The sequence below is a fragment of the Platichthys flesus genome, chromosome 1, assembly GCF_949316205.1.
Source record: "Platichthys flesus chromosome 1, fPlaFle2.1, whole genome shotgun sequence".
Taxonomy (NCBI): Eukaryota; Metazoa; Chordata; class Actinopteri; order Pleuronectiformes; family Pleuronectidae; genus Platichthys; species Platichthys flesus.
In genome coordinates this window covers 7,257,423-7,280,342 of record NC_084945.1, presented here as the reverse complement: position 1 = coordinate 7,280,342, position 22,920 = coordinate 7,257,423, and the positions used below count along the sequence as shown (strand labels likewise).

The 22,920-nt window shown below is 41.6% G+C and overlaps 2 protein-coding genes across 5 annotated transcripts; one reads left to right on the top strand and one right to left on the bottom strand.

Annotated features, from left to right (window-relative positions):
* The first annotated feature begins 1,416 nt into the window (after nt 1–1,416).
* Nucleotides 1,417–14,054, top strand: usp8 (ubiquitin specific peptidase 8). 4 transcript variants are annotated; one of them, XM_062410114.1, is made up of 19 exons: nt 1,417–1,598; nt 4,370–4,538; nt 5,125–5,269; nt 5,361–5,446; nt 5,551–5,692; nt 6,047–6,089; nt 6,224–6,395; nt 6,570–6,732; nt 6,843–6,984; nt 7,274–7,548; nt 7,659–8,144; nt 8,715–8,789; nt 8,877–9,175; nt 10,023–10,244; nt 10,341–10,551; nt 11,530–11,766; nt 11,937–12,079; nt 12,196–12,328; nt 12,488–14,054. In XM_062410114.1, exons 2-19 carry the CDS (start codon nt 4,435–4,437, stop codon nt 12,644–12,646), a joined length of 3,237 nt encoding a protein of 1,078 aa, XP_062266098.1. In that variant the 5' UTR covers nt 1,417–1,598; nt 4,370–4,434; the 3' UTR covers nt 12,647–14,054. The 4 variants fall into 4 exon arrangements, with proteins under 4 accessions (XP_062266098.1, XP_062266019.1, XP_062266246.1 ...); XM_062410035.1 differs by lacking the exon at nt 1,417–1,598 and adding an exon at nt 3,659–3,752; XM_062410190.1 differs by lacking the exon at nt 1,417–1,598 and adding an exon at nt 3,785–3,989.
* A 245-nt stretch (nt 14,055–14,299) lies between these two features.
* Nucleotides 14,300–19,493, bottom strand: LOC133958367 (uncharacterized). The gene is made up of 7 exons (XM_062393120.1): nt 18,213–19,493; nt 17,346–17,531; nt 17,071–17,266; nt 16,292–16,504; nt 16,028–16,170; nt 15,442–15,577; nt 14,300–14,521 (listed from the first exon to the last, which is right to left on the bottom strand). Exons 1-7 carry the CDS (start codon nt 19,409–19,411, stop codon nt 14,330–14,332), a joined length of 2,265 nt encoding a protein of 754 aa, XP_062249104.1. The 5' UTR covers nt 19,412–19,493; the 3' UTR covers nt 14,300–14,329.
* Between the last annotated feature and the right edge of the window lie 3,427 nt (nt 19,494–22,920).

The window sequence follows — 22,920 nt, the reverse complement described above, 5'->3', positions numbered from 1 at the left end:
CATAGATCACAGACCTATATAGACCCTGTTGAGTGGAACACGCCCTGAAGTGCTGACGCATTTGAACCTCTGAAGAAATGCCCCCCCTCATGTCCTTTCCGTCATTTGAATTGTTCACCCACTCATTTCACATTTGTTGTAAATATTTACTTGCCTTCGTTGGTAATGGTTTATTAACTCATATCTCAGTGGTATTCTTCTGTGTATACCATTACAGGTGTAAGTGTTTGTGTATCAGTTCCCCTGCACATGAGACAAATACTTTTGAGGCTGGAAAATAAAGATTTATGTATGTATGTGGTATACATGTAATAAATATGTGTATATTGATATTTTGATATGAGACTATGATGTGTATTTAATATGTTTTGTGTGATTATGATATTTTGTATATTTAGATATGTGACTATGATGTGGATTTTGTATTTAATTTGTTTTATGTTTATTGTTGCTTCTACTTAAACATAAAACAAATTATGTTTACAGAAATGTTATTAACATGTACTGTCCCTGTCAAATAAAGTAATAAAGTAAGAGTGTCTTTCAGGATTGTTAAAAGCTCTTTATGAATTAAAATGTGTTATTATTGTTATTATCACAACATAATGCAGCAACTCATCATTTATTTCTCAAATGCAAAACAATATTTTACAATATAAACTTGCATATAAGATGTACAGTCATATTTTGTAATATTTTTTGCTATGTTTCGTCAATTTCTTAGATAATTATACTGTGCTGCTGTAATAAAGGCCTATTGATGCATTATAGGTCATTATAGTATCCAGGCCTCAGGCCCACCGCAAAGCAATACAGGGGTGGGGGTGGGCAGGGGTAACTTTAAATGTAACTTTACACTTCAAAACAAATACTAACGCAATCTGTACTTTTAGACCAAGGATGTAATGTAATTGCGGTCCCACTCCTTGTTTGGGAATCGACTGGATTAAACCACAAACCTGGATTAAAGAGCATAAAGCTCTCGCTCCAATTCAAAAACAAAAATTCTAAAACACTGATGCAATATACAAAGTGTGATTTTAAATGTGTGACTTTTATTAATATTTAATAGGAGTACCTGCTTCACTATCACTAAAAGATATTGAGTTAATTAGTGAGCGTAGGGATGAACAAACCTAATTTTGGGACTTTCCTCAAATCTTTCTGTGTAATTTTAGATGTAATGATTAAGTGACCTCTCTGGGTGTCATACAGATATTTAAATTAAAAAGTAAAAGTAGAAATCACTCTTTGCCGGGATGAAAATGTGGAAATCACACTTGCTTTTCGAGGTAGACATGTCTCGGTCTCCCTCTCATCCTGCCTCCATGCTTTACAGAGGGTGACTGTTAAACCAGTATTTGCATTGGCTGAAGACTCTTTACTAAACAAATGAACACACAGTCAAAGGTAAGAGGATGATGAGGACAAACACATCTATGTGACGGCTTATCTCTGCCTTTCAAAGCCCAACAATAACAGGAGCAGCACCTGGACTGTTCACACACTCTGCTCTTTGCCGTGCATTGTGCTCGACGTGTGCTGAATCCCCTCCGGTCCTCTGGGGGAAGCCAGTGGTTGGACGGAGAAAATCCAAGGTTAGTTCAAACACGCTGAGCACACAGCGGTGCCGAGAGAGATTTAGAGATATCGATTCAGTGAAAGTAATAAAGTTTAAGACATTTGAAACATGGATTCCTATTCATTATTATTAAGAATTCAGATAATAAACGTAGAAGTTATTACCTCCACCACAGTGGTTATGTCTTCGGCCATCCTCTGTTTGTCTGAGCATATTTCCATGAAACTTGGAGGACGAATGCTGTGAGGGTCAGAGAAGAACCCGTTTATATCGGTTTAGTTCATGATCAGAATTTTTTTTCACTTTCTTAAAAGAAATTCTGTCACAGTTTTTTCCAAGAAATAGTTCTTGGAGCTTGATGACAAATTTCAGGTTCATTTATGACACTGATATGTGGGTGTGTGAAGTTTGGTTCAGCTTGATTGAGTTAAAGGGCTGATTGGCCTTGGCGGAGGTGTTTGCTCTGCTGAGTGATAATCTGGTTTATAGGAAGGTTATAAAGTAGTAAATGTGTGTTACTGCAGTTGAATTGATTCATTGATATACACATTCATTCACCACCGTATCACATCGTGTTCCTTTCATTGAGTTCAAACTGTGACACGCAGACTTTTGATGAAACTGAAGGCAGGAAGCCTAATGAGTAATGGTACGTTTGTGTGTATGTGTGTGTGTGTGTGTATGGTCTATTACACACAAGCGTTACGTGACGTGGAGCAGAACACACAGTGGCTATTGTGCTCCTTCTGTGCCATTACGTCTTAGAGTCAGATGAAAGGAGGCTTAACGGTAATTTGTGCATTTGGAGCTTGTGACATCAAAGTCCGAGTGCTTCATGATGGATCGTGTTCTGTTGCTTTTATTCAAATGAGCTCAGGATATCAAAATCACATCAGCGTATCACAAAGAAAAGCCCTTGGGCTTGATAGTTGAAGCCAAGAGTCAGAAACAAAGAGGATTTGGACAATTAGTTTGACATGACAGGAGCAAAGAGACACACTCAATAAAATTTTATTTGTATAGCCCATATTCACAAATCACTGGTTATGAGACTTTCTGTAAATCAATGTCATTTACAATGTCAAAAGTTATATCACTGAGAACAACTGCCAGCTCTTTTGGTGTGGTTATGCACTTTGTCCACATTGTGCGTTTGAAAGAGTTATAAACAAAAAAGATGATAATTAACATATCTATGCAATTTTAAACAGATTTTTCTGGATACTGTTCAAAATGTTCTGTGGTTTGTGCACACTTTGAGACTTTTGTGTGTGACTGGGCATGTACTTTCCGTGTCTACATGGGTTTTTATCTGGGTATTCTGGCTTTCTACCCACACAGTCCAAGGATTTGGTTAATTAGAGCCTCTAAATTGGTCGGGTTATGAATTTAAGTGTGAATATTGCATGATACGGTGGTGACCTTAACCCAATCTCTCACCCAATATCAGCTAGAATTTGCTCCAGACCCACTGCAACCCTCAAGAGGATAAAGAGAATAGAAATACTTCATTACAGATGAACACACGGATAAACACGCAACATCTGGACAACAAACAGCATCAGAATGACACTCGAGACAAAGACTTGGAACAGGACAAAACTATATTTATGCACCACATTCAGTGGTATTGAGTAAACAATGTAAAGAACTGTCAACAACATGCAGGTACAGCATAAAGGAGATATGTGCCATAGGAAGTGGGCAAGGCCATAAAAAAGATAGGGGTGATATTGTTTGTATAGCAAAAGCAATAAAGACCCTGTTTAATTTTTTAATGAAAGACGTTGAGTCTAATTTGCAAATCATCCAAAAAAAAGGCTGTTAAAACTTTGAATGTCTTTAAATTCTACAGGATATTTATATGATTATATGGATAAAGTACAACACCCCTGGCTTGTATTTTTCTGTATGGTATTGTATGCAAACCCAAGTTTTATTGTCTATTGTTCTGTTCCTCTTTTAAAATCAATTTAAATAGTAATCAAAAAAGAAAATAAGACCATTTTGAAAAAAGGAGTCAAGGTGGAAGAAATCGACATCCAGTAGGTTGCGGTGTTTCAACACGAAGGACAGCTGCAGCCGAAGCTTAGGAAAGAAGAAGAGGAAGGAGGAATCAGGAAGTAGCTGTCAAAAAGTAGCTTAAGGGTCAGCAACGCATCAGTAAAAGGTATTTTACGGTGGTGTCGTTATTGCGTTAAGCAGGTGACCTGTACACGCATGACTACGCGTTATTTCTGGATGATATCTCTCCTGGTGAACGCAATTAGAACCGCGACTACCTGTGCTGTTGTTAAATAGCCCACAGGAGCTAACTGTGACGTTTAACTGCGTGAGAACCTAGCATGCTAACTTACCGAGCTTGTTAGCTACAACGCTAACATTTGATTCGCTGTATTGTGTTTATGTGAGTATATTATGGTTTGACCTGTCACTGGAGTCTGTTGCTATTAAAAGGTTTAATTTAGTTTTCCTAATGTTGTTGACATGTCCTGCTAAGGCTAACTGCAGCCACAAGCTAACTGGCGTTGGCTAATGTGCTAACAGTCAGAGCTACTTGGTTAAATCTGCCTTATTATCGCTGTCATGTTTTCATCTGAACGTGTATCATTCCTGGTCTTTTCTATTTCGATGCTGCCTGACAGTGAACCTCTCTTTTCCTTAACGCAGAGACTTGGTTGATGATGTTATGAGCTAAACACTAACTCAATGCTAATGCTAATCACTGGTGGATGGGATTTACAGCAGGACTACATGGATTGTGTTTGTTTACCTCATCGTTTCCAGAGATGTCCGGAGCTGCCGCACATCACTGACCTGTTGCCCGCCTGTGACCGAACACAACCGCCAAGATGCCTGCCGTGTCCAACGGGGTCAGAGACCTGTACCTGTCCACGTCTCTGGGAGACCTCAACAAAAAGGCAGAGATCAAGCCGGACAAGACGAGCACCAGGAGGTAACGCTGGGTCTGGGTCTATACAGCTGGGCGATGTTGCTAATACTGATATCAGGATAAAAGATATTTACTCAATTGATAATTTTCATGTGAAAGACAAACTTATTTAGTCTAAATTAACAGATTAACTGCTGCTCCGGAGTGAAGGTTGTCGTTTAAACGCTTCCTTATTATCAGCCTCCCTCTTGGCATGTGGAATGTTAAGAGCTCAAGAAAGTACAGAGTCGAATATTGTGCAATTAAGGCACATGATATGTTCAATATTGAATAAACATGCAACCAGCGCACCAAAGGCCAAATGCACAGTGCACTAGCTTGACAAATCGGAGGTTCTGTGTTTTACTTCCTCACTATGCTCGCTCAACGCATAAACTTTATACCCGTATATATACATGAGTCTTTGTTATATGGCCATTGATAAAAATTATATTGTTATAATTATTGATATTATTTTATTGCCCAGTCCTCTGGTAACATCAGTGTCGCTGCTTTTCTAGCATTATTAAGTGAAGGGAAAGAGATTGTCCAGTCAAACTTGAACAACCTCATTGTTATGGAAGTTTATTTTTAATTATCTGTGTTGCAGCTATGTTCAGAGTGCCTGCAAAATCTTCAAGGCGGCGGAGGAGTGCCGCCTGAACCGAGATGAGGAGAAAGCTTATGTGATGTACATGAAGTATTTAACAGTATATGACATCATCAAGAAACGACCAGACTTCAAGGAGCAGCCGGTATAGTATTTAATAATTGTGAAATTGAAATTTCTTCAGCAGTATTTCTATTGATGCAAGTTATTTCTAAGAACTTTTTTCTATTCCACAGGACTATTTCATGACCATGCTTGGGCAAAACAGCTTCAAGAAAGCCATCGAAGAAGCTGAGAAGCTAGCTGATAGTCTTAAACTCAGGTTAGAGGCTCTGGTTATGCACCTCATTCATGTATGAGTAGCAAGATAATCAGAACATAAGTGTGTATCTTTTTAACTCATCAAATCCATAAATCTCTAAATAGGTATGAGGAAGTGGAGGTTCGTAAAAAACTGGAGGAGAAGGAGAGACAAGAGGAAAAGAAAAGAAAAGAGGAAATGATGGAGAAAGATGGTGGTCGAGGGTCTCTGAAAGCATCATCAGCAAACAAGAAGGACAGCAAAAAGGTAGCAACATCCTATCAGGAATAAATGGTCATGGTTTGTGAGTAATAAAACAATTTTTTTTCAATTTAAAGGAGGTTTACTTTAATTTAGTTGTATATTATTTATATATAATAATTTGACTAGTTGATTTGAATTTCAGCCAAGTGTTGTGATTATCAGGCTTTTTCAATTGAGACACAGTTAAACCACGAAGCCCATTTGAAAGTCACATAGTACTGTCAGGATTATATAAACGTCATCATAATAATGTGTTTTATGCAAGTGAAAATTATGCCAAGTAGAATCAATCAAATCAATATTGATTATGTATTAAAAAAATTGTTTGAGCATCTATTTCTCATGTCTTTACATCAGATAAAAGGAGAGAAGAATGAGCTGAAGAATGCAACCTCAAAGGGTAAGCAGTATAAGAAACAAAAAGTTTGGTAAACATACTTCTGACATATTGGGGAAAATCATCCTAAAATCAGAGAAATCTCAAACCATTGGAGTCTGTTTTGTATGGTGTAATATTTTGAAATTATCCGACAGCTGCGGTGCCAGCTGGTGGGATCACAGCTGAGAAACTGTTCCACATGATGAAGGATCAGACGATTACAATAATCGTGATGGATGCTCGCAGTCACACAAACTATGAGGAGTCCCACATTCAAGTCCCAGTGCAGACCTGCATCAGCGTGCCTGAGGAGGCCATTAGCCCAGGGTGAGGATGGGGTTTGGAGAATTGGTTTCATGATTGTTTCACCTGACACTTGCTCTGTAATTTCTGAATTTCGCTTTTGGCTGATAATAGTTGTTTATGTCTTATCTCTTTTCCTTTCATAAATGGTTTGAACGTCTAAACCTGACCTTCTGAGCTGCATTCATGACTTTTCAGAATCACAGTGACTCAGATTGAGACAAAGCTACCGGATGTGTCCAAAGAGCTTTGGAGGCAGCGAGGATTTGTGGATTATATTGTCCTGCTGGACTGGTTCAGTTCTGTCACTGACCTTAAACTTGGCACCACCTTGAAGAGCCTCAAAGATGCACTCTACAAGGTCTGTGTGTGTGGTGTTTTTTTGTTGTGTGTGTGGTTTGACATTTGTGGACTTGCGACTTTCGTGTGACTTTCCCTCAGGATCCACTAATGTGTTTGTGCACTCAACAGTGGGACAGCAGGACCATCCTGCGTAGTGAACCACTGGTGTTGGAGGGCGGCTACGAGAACTGGCTGCTGTTTTATCCCATGTACACAACCAACGCTAAAGTTCGGCCCCCCAGACAGAATATCCCCAGCACCCTCCCTCAGTGTGAGTATCACAATCTTTATTGACCCTGGTCAGAAGTAGGACTGATGTAGTTTCTGTGAATAAACATGTGTTTGCTGGTATTGACTGTATTTCTGAACCCGATGTCCTACACTATGCTTGTGTTTTGAAACTGATCCCCTTGCTTCCTGTCAGTGACGCATCAACAATCAGCTGAGATCTGTTGGCAGCATTTCAGAGAAAAAGGCTTTGGCTCACACTTTTGAGTCTTTATTTTTTCGAAGTACTACATGTTATTTTCATTTTTGTATTTTATTTGATGTGTAAACAGTGAACTTCAGCTACCCGTCCCTAGAGGAACCAAAGCCTCCATCCCCGACTCCACCAGAGCCTGAAGTCATACACAGGCCTCCGGAAGCCACAGGTCCTGTGTTGGTGAATGGTGTGACACCAGCAGATCCCCCAACATCTAAAACCTCCATGGTTATCGACGCATTACCGGACATTGTCGATTCTCATGTCAATGCGTCCACTGATTCTGGTCTGGACCTTAATAAAAAGGGCCCATCTAGCCAGTCACCTGCATCAGCCAAAGCCTTTCCACAGGTATCTTATCAACATTGATGACTAAACCTTTTGAATCATACAAAACGTACTCAAAGAGTGTCTAAACATCACTCATGTTATCGTTTACCCTCTCATTCTCTTTTCCCTAGTTTGACCGTGCCAAGAAACCCTTTGTCCAGGTGTCAGACGAGCCTAAGCCCAGCCAGAACGGTTCAGCGAAGGACTCCAGCCTGAATGGCCCAGTTGTCCCTGACCGCACAGTCAAACCATCCTTCATGCCTAACAACTCTCTGTCTAAGGAGGAGCAAAGTCAAATTCACTCGGACGTGGTGGCAGTGATGGAGAAGGCAAAGCAAGAGCAGGAGAAACGCAACCAGGTGCGGCGTTTAGAGGAAGAGAGGCGGGAGAAGGAACAGAAAGAGAAGGAGCTGAAAGAAAGAGAGGAGAGTGAGACGATGAAAAAGGAAGAAGATGAGACGAAGCATCAGGAGAAGAAGAAACTGGAAAGGCAAAAGGCAGAAGAAGAGGAAGACAAAGAGAACAGGACCTGGGCAAAGGAACCGAACTCTGACACACCCTCGAAGAGTATGTCTCTGGATTCACCTGCTCCCAACCACCTTGTTAGTGAAATTAAGGTGAGTCCTGGTTTCTGTCAATTATGGTTCACCACAGAGTCTTAAAGGCAGCTTAAGCATTTAACTTAATCATGCAACAGGGATAATATGAAACCCCTAATTTCCATACGTAGTGTTTTAGTTCTGTGGCAAAAAGTAAACACATGAAATCCTTTTGACGTCATGTAAACAATAAGACCACATAATCACATCTTGTATAATCAACATCCATCGAAATTATCTCAGGAACTGAAATAACTTTTTCTTAGTTCTCCTTTATTTAGAAGAGGCAGAGGACAATTCTTTATCAGACCGTATGATGTAACAATCTCTTTATACCAGACATTTGCATGTTGTGTGTTTACATAATATAATAGTTCATTTTATTACATCACATGACTTTCAGTGGCTCTCTCATCAGCCCATGTTGTCCCGCTGCTTCATCCTCTCTCTCTGTCTTCTCCTCTGGGAGTCATTAAAACGACATTAGCAGTTTTCATCACTAACATAAATGCACGTTGAATGCGGTATAGGCCAATATTAGTTTATATTTAACTTTAAATAGAGTGTGTTTGTGTGTTTGTTCCACAGAGGGAGCTCCTGACTAGAGCACGGAGTGAAGAGATGGGCAGGAGTGTACCAGGCCTTCCAGATGGCTGGATGAAGGTACCACATGTTTAAATTGAGAAATAATAATTTCCCTCTGATTGTTAGTTTCCACCTAATGTTCCGTTGTTTTGTTTTTCTTCACAGTTCCTTGACACTGTTACTGGAACATACCGATACTACCATTCTCCAACCAACCGCGTGCACCTGTACCCTCCTGAGGTCAACGTTCCACAGACCCCACCCTCCACTCCGCCAACAGCTAAACAGAAACCGCCACGACTAGCTGAGCAGGATGCCAAAACTGACGGCGAGCGGGAACAGTCGAAACTGAAACGCTCCTACTCCTCCCCTGACATCAGCCAGGACCTGAGAGAGGAGGCCCAGAAGAAGGCCTCCGCCCCGACCGTCGCTGCGGTCATACCCACCATCAACAGAGAAACCAAGTAAGGCCCATGTGTGACTTCTCTATCCCATCAGACGCTGCACTGATTGACCATAATAATAATAAACCTCTGTACATTATGTTATTATGAATCTAAAAAGACCTCTGTAAAAATATATGATTGACAGATGATTCAACTTTTTTTTTAATTATTTAATTGATGTATTATATTTGTTTCTGAATTATAATTTATTCAAAATATGTAGTGTATTTGTTTGTCAGGTACATTTTGTATTACAGAAAAAGAAATGCATTAGTTTGTTGTTTGCAAAAGTGAATGGTTGGGAATTTGTAAAACTTATTTTGTTGGTTAAGTTTTGTTGTGAATTTATCTCCATAGAGGAGCAGGTACAGCTCACAACATAATCATAAATGAGTCATTTATTTCAGGATTTTTTTTTCTTTTTATTGGGGTCGATTTTTAATCTTCTTCTCACTGTGCTAATCTTTGGCATTATAGGTCGCTCTCACTGTTGGGATTGTTTGCAGGTTAATGATTTATGATAGATGTCTAGATGGTGAGGACAAATCTGGACTCTTGGGTCGTCATACAGGCGTTAAACTACTGTATTTCAAAGTATAGTTAGAGTCTGTATTTCGATGCAGGTTAAACGAGAGTAATATGTTATCTAAGCGCCAAATTTAGATTTGCAAACATATACTAATGTGCACTTTGATCGGCACTTTATAGATTCAGCCTTAAGTCTATCTGGGATTTTCCAGCCACTCTGATACCTAGACAATGTCCTATTTCTGAAATCCATTGGAACATCCAGTGCTGTAGTCTTTTCATAATTAATCCTAAAGTGGTCGGGTATTCTCTCTCATTGTTCTGTTCTTTTCTCTAGACCTGTCAATGCTAAAGTCTATTCTAAAGTGGAGATAACGCGGCCGTCAGCTGCCAAAATTCGCAGCCTGAATCCTACTTTTGGAGGTCAGGGCACGTCACTGACTGGCCTTCGCAACCTTGGAAACACCTGCTACATGAACTCCATCCTGCAGTGTCTGTGTAACACCCCGGCCATGGCTGAGTACTTCAACAACAATTACTACATGGAGGACATCAACAGGTCAGGGCCCAGAGAGGTTTGAATTACTTTCCAATAAAGAATTATCTGTGAGGGGAGATGTTCAACATATCTTGCTCTGATGTTTTCCTCTGCCAGGTACAACATCCTTGGTCATAAAGGGGAGGTGGCAGAGGAGTTTGGCGTGATCATGAAGGCGCTGTGGTCCGGTCTGTACAAGTGCATCAGTCCGCGTGACTTCAAGATCACCATAGGGAAGATCAACGACCAGTTTGCTGGCTACGACCAGCAGGACTCCCAGGAGCTGCTGCTGTTCCTCATGGACGGGCTGCACGAGGACCTGAACAAGGTAGCGTGCACACTGGTTTCTAAAGTAACTAAAGTCCCCATAATATCTGCTTGGAGCTAAGTAAACTAATACTCACCCTGTATTAAAAATAAAATGTTACTGTAAATATGAAGTAATTCAGTCCTCGACTATGGCTTTTTTGCCTTCTACCACTTCTGTATGTTGTTGCACATTTGCCTGTTAACATTAAGGACTTAGTATTATTTTCCCTCTTTCTGTTTTTCGCTGGGTTTCATTTTGATGGCAAATTAGAGAGTAAGTAAATAGCTGTGTGTCCTTGGTCCTCCTGCAGCAGTGTGGTGTGTCTGCATCTGTCTGGTCTGCTGCTCCGTCAGAGCCTCTGTGCATGTAGACCCAAGACGTGCCTCATCGCCTGTATCGACTGATCGTAACCGGCTTCATGTGCATCTGAATGGGGGAAAGGACTTTATTCTATGATTTTAAAAAACACTTTACTAGCTTAATATTTCCTTTTTTCTAACTTTCAAAGACATTTTTCACAGGGAAGGCAGTTAAGCTGTTAGATAATTATTCTAAGACCAATTTGTTTTGCACACTTTCAAACATAAGGTTGAGGTGTGTAACAGCCATTGATGTGCATTTGCCATGACACTCTCTCCATCTCATCGCGTCCCTTCTGTGTGATGTTCAGACCATCAGGCTGCTCCCCCCCCCATCTCTGCCCATTTTCTGTCCTCTTCAGGCTATTTGATAATTAATGAGATATTAATTAGCTGCTGTCTTTTCATATCTCCCTGCCTCTTATACTGAGAGTGAACTGACTGGACTGCATGTTAATGAAAGGAAACAAGATTAGATGGATGTTGAATACAAATTTGTTAAACACACATTATAGCACTACAGTTATGAGCAGTTTATTCTGTATCTGCCGTCACTCGTTAACAGAGGCTTAGCTCTCACCTAAAGCTGCACCTGTTCCTGTTTACCATCTTGTTGTCTTTCCGTCTCTGGGTTCAGGCGGACAACAGGAAGCGGTACAAGGAGGAGGAAAACGACCATCTGGACGATCAGGCGGCAGCAGACATGGCCTGGGGCAAACACAAGCTGCTGAACGAGTCCATCATCGTAGCGCTGTTCCAGGGGCAGTTCAAGTCCACCGTGCAGTGTCTGACCTGCCATCGCAAGTCACGGACATTTGAGACCTTCATGTACCTCTCGCTGCCTCTGGCCTCCACCAGCAAGTGCTCCCTGCAGGTCAGACAGTCATTAACCATGTGCATCACAGAGTGTGGCAGGAGCGTTCTGTTTTGAAGTTTCTGAAAAGCTTTGAACTTGTAAGAAGATCGTCATTTTCTGACGACACTTGAAATGAAACTGTACAATCTGAACATTGTTATAATGAAATGTTTGCTGCTTCTTGGCAGGATTGTCTGAGGCTGTTCTCTAAGGAAGAGAAGCTGACGGACAACAACAAGGTGTTCTGCAGACACTGCAAGGCCCACAGAGATTCCACCAAGAAACTGGAGATCTGGAAAGTCCCACCCATTCTCCTGGTGCACTTAAAACGGTCTGTTTAACTTTTTTAAATCCATGTCTGCAATTTTCAGATAAAATGTTGAGACTGAAAGATCCAAACTTTAATCCTGACTTATATCTGTGATCTCCTCCTTTGTGTCCCTGCAGATTCTCATATGAGGGGAGATGGAAGCAGAAGCTGCAGACAACCGTTGACTTTTCTCTCGACAGTCTGGACCTGTCTCAGTATGTTATTGGACCCAAACAAACCCTGAAGAGATACGGCCTCTATGGAGTTTCTGTAAGTAAAAGGGAAATTGTTTTTTTTATATATAGAATTTTATTTTTTTATAAAGAGAACAATGAAATGGGATCTGGGGCTAAATCATCTTCCATGAAACAAAATGTAAAAGTAATAAAGTATTTTCTAGTTCTTTACTTTCTTCTTTTCCTCTGCCAGAACCACTACGGGGGATTAGATGGCGGCCATTACACCGGGTACTGTAAGAATGCCACCAAGCAGCGCTGGTACAAGTTTGACGACCACGAGGTGGCAGAAATCTCCACCTCCTCTGTCAAGTCGTCCGCAGCTTACATCCTGTTTTACTCCGCCCTGTGATGAAGCTGTGGGACATGAAGACAGAAAACTGAAGCCAGATCAGCGATGCTCAAGCCTAGAGGTTGTTAACTTTTTTCGTTTTAAAATCACAGCTATGAGAACCTGGTGCACGTAGCTGCGGGTTACCTCGTCATGCGTGTGAGCGCAAAGACGAACTCGAGCGAGTGGCCTTGAGATGCCGTCTGATCGGAGAGCGGCGTGGTCACACGGTGCAATGCTTCAGCTACTAATGGACCTTTATAGCTGTTTAAAATGTGCTATCTGCTCATATTACTGATCATCTAGAGACTAAACAGATGCGCCCATACTTTGGTAGTGTTGTTGTAGCACTGACATCGGGATCAGGTGCTCCTCAGTCTCATTTGCGTTGCACAGTGTGGAGGGACGGATCACAGAACGGATCCTCAGCTTGTTCTGTGAATCCAGTAGGGCTACAGTTAGATGGCATGTGTAAAACCTGACAATGCTGATCTTGCACATTCGAATAATGTAAATACTACTTGAGGGTGAGGTGAATATTTGTTAAGTGACCAAATTATGATTTCTTCTTGAAAGTAGCAGCCATTATAGTATCAGCTTATTCATACAGACAACCCACGTGTTTTAGGGGTTTAACTCCATAGCCTTCTGATGCTTAACTTCATCTTGAACTGTAAAAGACTGTGAGAGTTGAATTTTGCATTTTTTCCTAAAGAGAGGAGGGAACTGAGATTGTTGCTTATTCATATTTCTCCCCATTTTGCATTTACACATTATGCACTCAGTTTTAAGTTGTTCATGTAGAACAAACTGTTTAACATGTGAAAATAAACCCCTGACCCAGAATGCTTTAAGCCACACTGATGCCGAGGCCTTGTCCGTCTCGCTCGGTGCAGCCAGTGACGGAAAAAAACCACCTGCTGTGAAGTTTGTTGTTAAATTTATTCTCTGTTTAAACACACTTATCTCTTTACATAATTATAATCAAACACAAAAAACATATAGAGGAACTATTACTAGGATAAGTCGGAATCTTCCTTGGCTAGTTTTAAAATAACACTTTTGTAGGAGGCTGGATTTTGATTCATCTGATTGTCTGTGTTTAGTACAGACTCTGGAGAATATGAAGACTTGAGGCTTTCATTCACTAATATTCATACGTTTTTAAGTATCAACATTAACTGACAAACAAGATTAAGCACAGATTATATTCTTCTTTTTTTTATTTCCTTTTCTTTTTGGACCGGAGATCTGAATTGTCAGGATTTGACTCGACTTCCTGACCGACCGTATTGTTGCCTAGCATGAGATCATAATGTTTTTATTTGTACATGTTGATTTTATTTCTCGATGCTCATAAAACATTTGTTTCAGATATAACGATTATATTAATCTCATATGACTATTTATTAAAACTGCTTCAAATTAATGTTTGTGTGTGTGTCAATGCATGTCAGGTTGTTTTCATAAAAGTATGTGTTGAACGGCAGAAGACGAACCCTGATTCTCATCTTGTTTTCCTGCTGTTAGACATTACTGAACAAAGAATAATGGCAGAACACAAGTCGATGTAAGATCTTCTTTATTTGATGTACAAGGCAGGCAAGTGGACACTGAGTTGAAGTTTATTGATGAGGAGTGGACTGAGAGGTTAAAATCTTAAATGATAAAAAAAAATGTATAAGTCCTCTACTGGATGTCGGCCTAATAGAGTCCATGGATCTTTGGATTGTGGAAAGGCTTGCGACTGTAGAAGAGCAGGTATGCATTTGGAGACTGTAGGAATCCGTCCTGGACCTCTCGGACCGCTGAGTCGTCAAAACAGTGCCAGCTCCGGGTCAGGGTGCTGTGGCACAGGGCCGTGTAGTGACCCATGTTCAGGTGACCTGCGTGGTTCTGGAGAAGGAGAGGAGGAAACCACGGAGAGTTCGAACAAGCTCAAACACATTGCTTCGCAGACAATTTCATACAAATATTATATATTGCTGTATTTATTCATAATTCGAATTACTTCACTCAAGTTTTCATTTTTGGTCATTTCATTTTAAGCACAGTATCATTGACAAGGCACAAATTCCATTGCAGACAAGATGTTGTGTTACAAACTGTAACACAACACCATCCTACTACTGGAAGGAACACCCTGGGGTTGTGCGCCTCTACCAACCAGTGCAGTTTCCCACACTCATGATGTCACTGTTTGAGTCCAAGTAACATCTGGTCATAATTTGAAGACATTCTATAAAGGCAGACTTGAGATTTCATGTTCAAGAGGTCAAACGCATATTTGTGAGATCAACGTGACCTTTTACCTCCAAAGTCCAAGTGAAGATTTGGACCAAAGTTGAAAGTAGACTTTGAAAGGGTTTCTGAGATATTGCAATTGCAAAGCAGAAAGCTGTGTTTTGTGAGGTCACAACGACCGTTGTCAAGATGTTGTTTAAATATCGAGTTCACAACAATGGGATGGACAGACAACCTGAAAACATGAGGCCTCCAGCCACTGACTTTAACCAACATGGCAGCTAAAAAATATGACAACACTGTGGATGGGGGTTCTACACAAACAAACCAAAATGAGAACCATTGACAATAAACTAAAACAATTGTGCTAATGTATCTGACCAAGTTACTTTAGGACTGAGGCTGTAACATATTGCAAAACTACTCCTTCAAGATTCCTTCCAGACGTTATTGGTTAATTGACGTTAATGCTGTTCAATTAACAGCCAAGTACTATTTCAGCTTTTAAATGTTTTAATAAGCTGGTAGGGTTCTCTGTGTGTGTCTGCATGCGTCCGTGTGTGTTAACTCACCACGACAGCATAGAGGTGGTATGAAGAGCATGAGGTGTGTTGTACTGAGCTGGACAGAAACTGAGTGAGATCGAGCTTCGTGGGGAAAACAACATTCGTCCTCAGCTTCACTTGGTTCTTCCCTTTACACCCGAACCTACAGAGAAGAAACACATCACGCTGATTTTCAGTGGGTGTTACAGCCAATAATACACACAACTTTATCACAACTTTATCACAATTCATGTTAGTGCATTAGAAGTGCATGACTGTTGTTGACTGAGGGTTAGTTACTGTGAAGGTCTCTTACTTGATATTCATACGTACTAAAGTAAGTTGATGTGCTTGGCAGTTCAAGGGCCAACACTTCAACTCTCATTTAAAGATGTGTGATTAAAAATTAAATCAGATAAGTGCCTTCATTTTGTTTTTATTTATTTCTCACCTCCTGTTCTCTAGATAACTGTTTGATTTTATTTTAATATGTAAACATATCAACTCAATCGTTGCACATTATCAATATTTACAAAGACAATATAGTTCACAGTAACAATGAGTATATCAATTCAAAATAAATGAAGATCCCTTGATGTTCCTTTGAACCCACCGTTTCAGGTGGAGCATCAGGATCTCGGGCGGTTTGTCCAAACACGTCAGCACCTCCGTTTCTCTCCTGAGTCCACACGCGGAGCACAGCATGGTCTCTCGTCCGCTCAGGACAGTCTGCTCGAAGAACAGGGACAGGCAGTCCTGCTCAACACGGAGGCAGAGGGAGGGTGATGGAAACCACAGAACAACAAGGCCAAGACCAGTTAGAATGTGACATGGACCCAGTGATGTTTTAAAGAGGAGAACTGATGTTGAAAGGCACCTGAATGGAGCACCTGAGGACGTCCGTGGGGATGGCTAAGGACAGGACGGTGAAGGCCTGTGTGCTGTGAGCCTGCAGGTTGCAGTGCGTGCAGAGGGTGGTGTAGCTCAGCTGACCCTCGAACAGATGTGACACGATGGTGGAGTCATCGGCTGCAGTGGTGCATCTTCTGCTCTGGTCTTTTTTCATCCGTCGTTTGTGGCGCTTTGCCACCTTGTAAACCAACACAAACAAACACCGATTTATTACCTGCGTCAAAGAGGTTAGGTTATCTATGTTTGTTTGTTAGTTTACAGATTTACACTAATCAACAACCCGATTTCAATGAAATGTTGGTGCCGATCCCGGAAATATTTACTTTTAATTGCAGGATATTTTTTTACATTTTCCATGATATCTCAGAGAAAAATTCATGGAACTTGATTTAAAAAATCTGATATTCAAACCAATGCAGAATTGTATCATTACCCTAGACAAAGAAGACACGCATCTTGTTCTAGGTATTTACTTCTGTCTGAAGTGATAATAATAATATATTTTATTTCACAGTGCCTTTCTAGACACCCAAGGATACCTCACAATATACCATAAACAAACAAATTAATGAGTAAAGTAAAAACCAACATCAGATTTGGAGACAATACAATATATGTGACACAAGAACAGTTCAAAGTAAAACCAGGGATGGAAGACACCACACAGTACAAGAGTCTGATTAGTGAGGGATAGATAAGATGTGATACATGGTGACGGTGCAGATGAGATGGAGGTCCCTGCACCTTTTTCAGGTTGTCGTGGAGCGCGTTGAGGAGAAAGAGCAGCAGTTCCTGGGCGTCTTGCTGGGAGTGGTTGTTGAACTGGGGGAGGATGGAGCACAGCACAGATCGGGCCTCCACCGGGGCACAGGTGGAGCCCCGTCCCAGCCACATCTCTTCCAGTAGGCTCACAAACACCTCGGCCACTCGGCACTTGGACCTGCAAGAGCAGAGATTAAACCAGGGGGAAAACATGGCTGGCAACATTCAACCAATGAGAGATGGTGTGTGACATCAACCTTGCCAGCTCTTTGCGGTTGTCCTGGTTGAGGAGGTGCTCCACCAGCGGCACAGTGGAGCACAGGCACTGCAGCACCGCGTTCAAGTAGCAGGAGTTTCCAAAGTTGTCTAAACCACACACTCCAGGTGTGTCCCACCTCTTTCTCTCATTTCCCATTTGATCAGCACAGCTGGTGGTGTTTACTCTGGAGGGAGAGTGAAGGAACAGAACACATAACAATCCCAGTGTCTATGCATGTGCAACTTTTAAATAAAAAAAATATGTTTTCTATGGCTGAAAAGTCTCGTTCTTCACCAGAGACTTGAGCCAAAACTATTTAAATCGATTTAAATGGTGAAGTGATTTATTGAGAAAATAATTCTAAATTTTAATATTTACATCTTTGAAATTGTGGCAGGCTTTTCCACTTTTCCCTCAAACGTTTCTTTCCGAACAAAATGGCAGATAAACTCGACTGAGTGTTTTGCTTTACATAATGCATGCAAAGTCTACTCGTAGTGATCTGAGTAATATAATAATCTGCATAATATAATAATAATATAATCATTAAATCATTAAAACCTATATCAATAGAGAAACCGTATGGTGAATTAGTTCATGCACTTATTTAAATTTAAACAATGTTCATCTTCTTGAAAGAATGTTTAACTCCAGCTTCAATTCTTTTGATGTGGATGAACTCAAATAGACTTTTCTTAAACTTACACAAAAGTTCTAATTAATCGATAGAAATATTTTAAGAAATGTAAGTGTTTTCAAAAATACAAAGTTATCATTGCAAGATTAATTTGTTTGAGCTTTTTTCAAGAATCTTTATTCTAGTTTTGTATTAAGATGTAATGTTATGAATAGACAGTAAGCTCACCTTTGCTTGGACAGATTCATCAGGCTGGTCTCTCGGTGGGAGCTGCTGTGGAGCTGAGGTAAAAGAGGCACAGAGACGCTGCTGTCCGTGTTCAGCTGAGAGGCCAGAGTCCTGGTGAACTCTTTCAGGTGGACCTGTCTGCCGGAGCTCTGCAGCGTGTGCAGCACGAATGTGTTGATGCAGATCGTGTGCAGCGTCACCCAGAGGCCCGGGAGAAACACATCCAGCCCTGGTCCTTTCAGGTCCGACAGAGGAAGTAGGGCAGGGCCGGTCCAGCCCTGCAGGTGGGCTACAAGTTGAGAGAGTGAGTCCGTGACCGCTGGGTCCATGACTGGCCTTTTCACGGTGGGAACCAAATTAATATTGAGCCCGAGGCCAGAGAAGATGACCCTGCCCTCCATCCAGGCAGAGCTGTCCAGCTGAACAACATGTCTGTGGCTGCAGAACGGTCTCAGCAGGTGCTCCACCACCTGCTCAACCACTGGCTTCCTGCTCTGCCTCTGGAGCTGCTCTGGACGGTACAGATATAAGTTGCAGATGAACCCCGAGCTCAGGTCACAGAGGAGGGCAACATGGAGAGGGCAGGGACCCTGCTGGTAGAAGAGCTGGTACTTCTTCACGGCCAGGTTTTGACCAGGTGTGTAGAAGGCCTGGTAGCGCCTGGTCAAGTGGCTGCAGAAAGCAGTGAGGGCTTCCAGCTTGTCTACTTCCTCCAGTCTGCTCAGTGTCAGGACTTTTATCTGGAAGCTGTTTCTCTTCAGGACACTCTGCCATCCATCCAGCTTCAGGGTCAGCTCAGAGCCAAAGCTGCTGTCGTCCCCTACAGACAGGCCGCTCTGCAGGACAACAGAGAACCACGTCAACGCCTCGGCGTACTCCACCTGGGAGAGACCACCCCTCGGCTCTCTGCTCTGGGTGTAGAGGGGACGATTGGCTCCTGCCTTCACGCCGGCAGCTCTCCTGATCAGCTCCTGCACAGCTCCTCTGTCCAGCACCTCCAGCAGGAGCTCCCTGGCAGTGTAGTAAATCTGGTAAGTGGGGCCGCTGTGGCTTCTCCTGAGCGGCTTCACCTTTTTGCACTTGAAGATGTTTGGCAAACAGAGGATGTCATCGTTGGTTTCCCTGTTCAGCTCTTCCACTGGGTGGCACTCCTCTGACATCCAGGTGCACTCCTTCACTGACAGAGCCCTCGCCTTCATTTCTGCTTTCCCTGAGATTTAAGAACGTGATGATGGCTTCTCTCACGACGGAGTCATCGGATCTGTGACAAGACAAAGAGATGTCGCCTGTCTATGATGAGAAAAGATAAGCAGACTCAGGGCGCTGTGCACTAGAGGCGTCCCTCAGGGTATCTGTGTGGACTGTACATGTATCCATATATGGCTCTGTGTGTTTGTGTTTGTTTGTGTGTGTGTGTGTGTGTGTGTGTGTGTGTGTGTGTGTGTGTGTGTGTGTGTGTGTGTGTGTTGATCTGCTCCCACGTAAAGCTAACACACATGAGAATCTGTTGTTGAAGTTGATTCCCTGTAGCCAGACAACAGTGCCTTGGCAACCTCTCAACACAGCCCTTTGACCCAGTGCAGCTATCATGACATGTCGTCCTCTGTGTGCATGACTTCAGGCTCCTGCTTGACATTTAGAAGAAATGGAGAAAGCCCTGCATGTTATCCAGCACAAGAACAACTCCGGTACTGCAACGTTCTGCTAGTGACAATATATGACAACTCACAAATGCCTTACTTTCCCTTATTATCATTCCACCCATGATTTTTCTCCCTACAGTTCTCTTGTAGCACACTCCACACTCCTGGTGGACGGCTATATATAACTAGGGAGGTGGAGCGGGTGGTCCACTATAACACAAAGTCAGTGGTTTGATCCCTGGCTCTCCCAAGTGTCCCTTGACGAGACACTGAACCCCAAATTGACACTGACGGCTGTGCTGGCAGTGTTTGAATGATGTGTGATAGAGAAAGTGCAGCAGATGGACTGAGTGAATATGTGTGTGTGAATGGGTGAATGGCAAAACAGTACTGTAAAGCCCTTTGAGAGCCCCCCCTCACTCAATGCAGTTGTTCTGACCAGCCAGTAGGAGCAGGCACGTGAACAGATAGACCCCTAGTGGTGCTCAAGAACTGGCCCTTTTGCCCTGCTGAGAAAAGTGCCCTTCTGCTGGAGCCCAATTTTTTCTTCATTCATCAATATTTAGGAATAAAAATTACTCTCTCTTTCATCAATTGATGATTGCTGGTTGTATATCAAATTGCCCTTTAAGGATATTAAAGATTTTCTTTTATTGACAACTTTGGTTAATCAAAAGCTGCACAAACCAAGCCAGAGCAGCAGAGGAACCCAGCAGCCAGCAGGGGGCAGCCTCAGGACATCACAGCAGACAGTGATTCTTGTAAGGCGTCTGAAGACAAGGTTGGAAAAGTACTGGGTTATTCTCTAACAATAGGTTTTTAAAGTATGTTAAATCATCCAGTATCTTAAAGCCAAAAATATAAAAGTAACTTTTAAGGAAGGCTGTCAAATATGTGTCGTAAAGTAGAAAAAAAGAATTTGGCAATGTTATTATGATGCTTAATTCCTTGACAGATTCAACAGGCTGTTTGGCCTAGTCGGCAAGGCGTTCGCCCTCCAACCTCAGAGGCCCGGTTTGAATCCCAATCTTCTAGTTGCCAAAACAATTTGCTATTATAATTGGCAGGATTTCTCCTAATAATTGCAAAATATCTTACAAAATGCAAATTTTAATTAATTAAATATAAAAACAGGAAAAACAATTATAAAAAAAAAGAAGCTGCGCGCGCAATTCCTGCGCAGTTCGCTTCTGCGCAGGATGTGCGTAATGGGCTTCTCCGCAGGATGTGCGCGCGCAGTTTTTGTTTTTTTAATTTAATTTAATTTAATTTAATTTAAAAAAATTATATTTAATTTAATTTTTTTTTTTATATTTAATTTTATATATATTTTTTTTATATTTAATTTTTCATCATCATCATTATTTCTCCGCGCTTCAGGGGTAAATGATGCTGGTCTTCACAGGTGACTGACCTATGCAAGCCCGTAGCCGCCACCACCCCACAGGAGATCATGTGCTTGTGTGTGTGATTAGATTAGATTTCTTTATTTATCCACACAATGGGTGTGTGTGTGTGTGTGGCCGCGGCGCTTCCTGGTTCTTCCCGGCACTACGCTGCCGGTGTGAACAGCCCAAGTATTTAACATGGGCTAGGAAAGGAGGCAAACCGCTATTCACAGCGCTTCTACCTCCGGTGCGTCCCCAGGGTTAGAGGATGATGGTGTGACGTTACTGTATTGTTTTACATTGCATGTGTCACCATAGGTTTGTCACGTCTCCTATGTTGCCTGTACCAGGAGCCGCCCCTGTCACTGGTTATCTTGGCTCGCTGTCTGGCCGGTAACCAGCCGTCCGGACCGCTCCGTGAATAAGGAGGAGGAGATGTTTCTTTACTTGGAATGCGGCCACTTTATTTCTCAGATATACAGCAGGAGCAACACTCGCATCACCTCCAGTTGGTCCGTCAATTCTCGTTATATAAACACACTTTTAGCCTCTTTTCACACAATACCCTGGTGCACTACGTCACACGCTACAAACTTTCCTTAAAGGGGCAGGCCATACCTGCAACACAACAGCTCTCGGTCTCATCTACAGATGGCAAGAGAAAGCAGAAAGGGATTTTTACACACTGTGATAAAGATTCCGACAATAAAGGCAAGGAGTAATGATGAATAAGGTTTTCTTTAACAAGTTAAGTCTTTCATTCTCACTTTCCACCTTAAAACTATGACATGAACTGAACTTTGAACTGGTTCATGAGAGGTGTGAACTTGCACAACAATGCCCGCAGGATCAGACAAACAGGTAATGACGGTGTTTGTGCAATCCCCCGACGTTGTTTGGTGATAAATGGACCACAACATTAGCACGGCTGAAAACATTAAGTCTCAACTGGTCTGACGTTTCCTAAAAAATAAACAAAAACTCTGATTTCAAAGCCTTGTCCAGCTGTTTACTGACGTTTGTCATGTTGAATGAAGAGAGAGAGGGAGAGAGATACAGACAGACAGACAGACAGATAATTTAAAGGCAGTTTTACTGTTCTACAAATTAGACAAGTTCACTAGTTTTGTTTAATTTAAAATCGTAATTATTGAAATGATAGGTAGGTCATAAATTGAGCTACATGACAGTCTGCTACTTATGCTTCAACTCTGTCAGAAAACAGTAAAAAAAATGTGTGTGTACTGTGTTCTCAGCTTTATAGAGTTTATGTAAGTCACTCTTGATAATTATGCACAACATTGATTTATGTCATTAACAAAATTTGCAGCATAATGCCAAGAAAAGAGAGACTCCAAAAGCAGAAAGACAGGGAACTGCAGCAAGCAGCTCAGGGTAGCAGCTCTCTTTTATCTTGGATCAGGCCATCAACTTGTAAAACAGATGAGGGAGAATCAGTAACCCTACCTGGTCCAGAGGAGCCCATCACATCACTAACCCTAACCCTAACATATTATTTGGTTATTCAATATGGCCTTGTTTTGTCTGTTTTTGCCTGTTATTCATTTATTTATTAAAATTGGTAATTTGAGTTAGTTTGTTAACAAAAATAAATATATAAGTTGAAAATATCCTACGGTCTTCTTTATTTTTTTATTTTTTTATTTTTTTATTTCA

Bases quoted from the DNA above. Each gene is read 5' to 3' on its own strand.
- LOC133958367 (XM_062393120.1), bottom strand. From the start codon at position 19,411: ATGAAGGCGAGGGCTCTGTCAGTGAAGGAGTGCACCTGGATGTCAGAG. The intron at 17,267-17,345 runs GTTGATGTCACA...CTGCTCTTGCAG, and splicing joins AACCGCAAAGAGCTGGCAAG to GTCCAAGTGCCGAGTGGCCG. The intron at 14,522-15,441 runs GTGAGTTAACAC...CTCCTTCTCCAG, and splicing joins ACCACCTCTATGCTGTCGTG to AACCACGCAGGTCACCTGAA.
- usp8 (XM_062410114.1), top strand. From the start codon at position 4,435: ATGCCTGCCGTGTCCAACGGGGTCAGAGACCTGTACCTGTCCACGTCT. The intron at 8,145-8,714 runs GTGAGTCCTGGT...TTTGTTCCACAG, and splicing joins ACCTTGTTAGTGAAATTAAG to AGGGAGCTCCTGACTAGAGC. The intron at 10,552-11,529 runs GTAGCGTGCACA...CTCTGGGTTCAG, and splicing joins TGCACGAGGACCTGAACAAG to GCGGACAACAGGAAGCGGTA.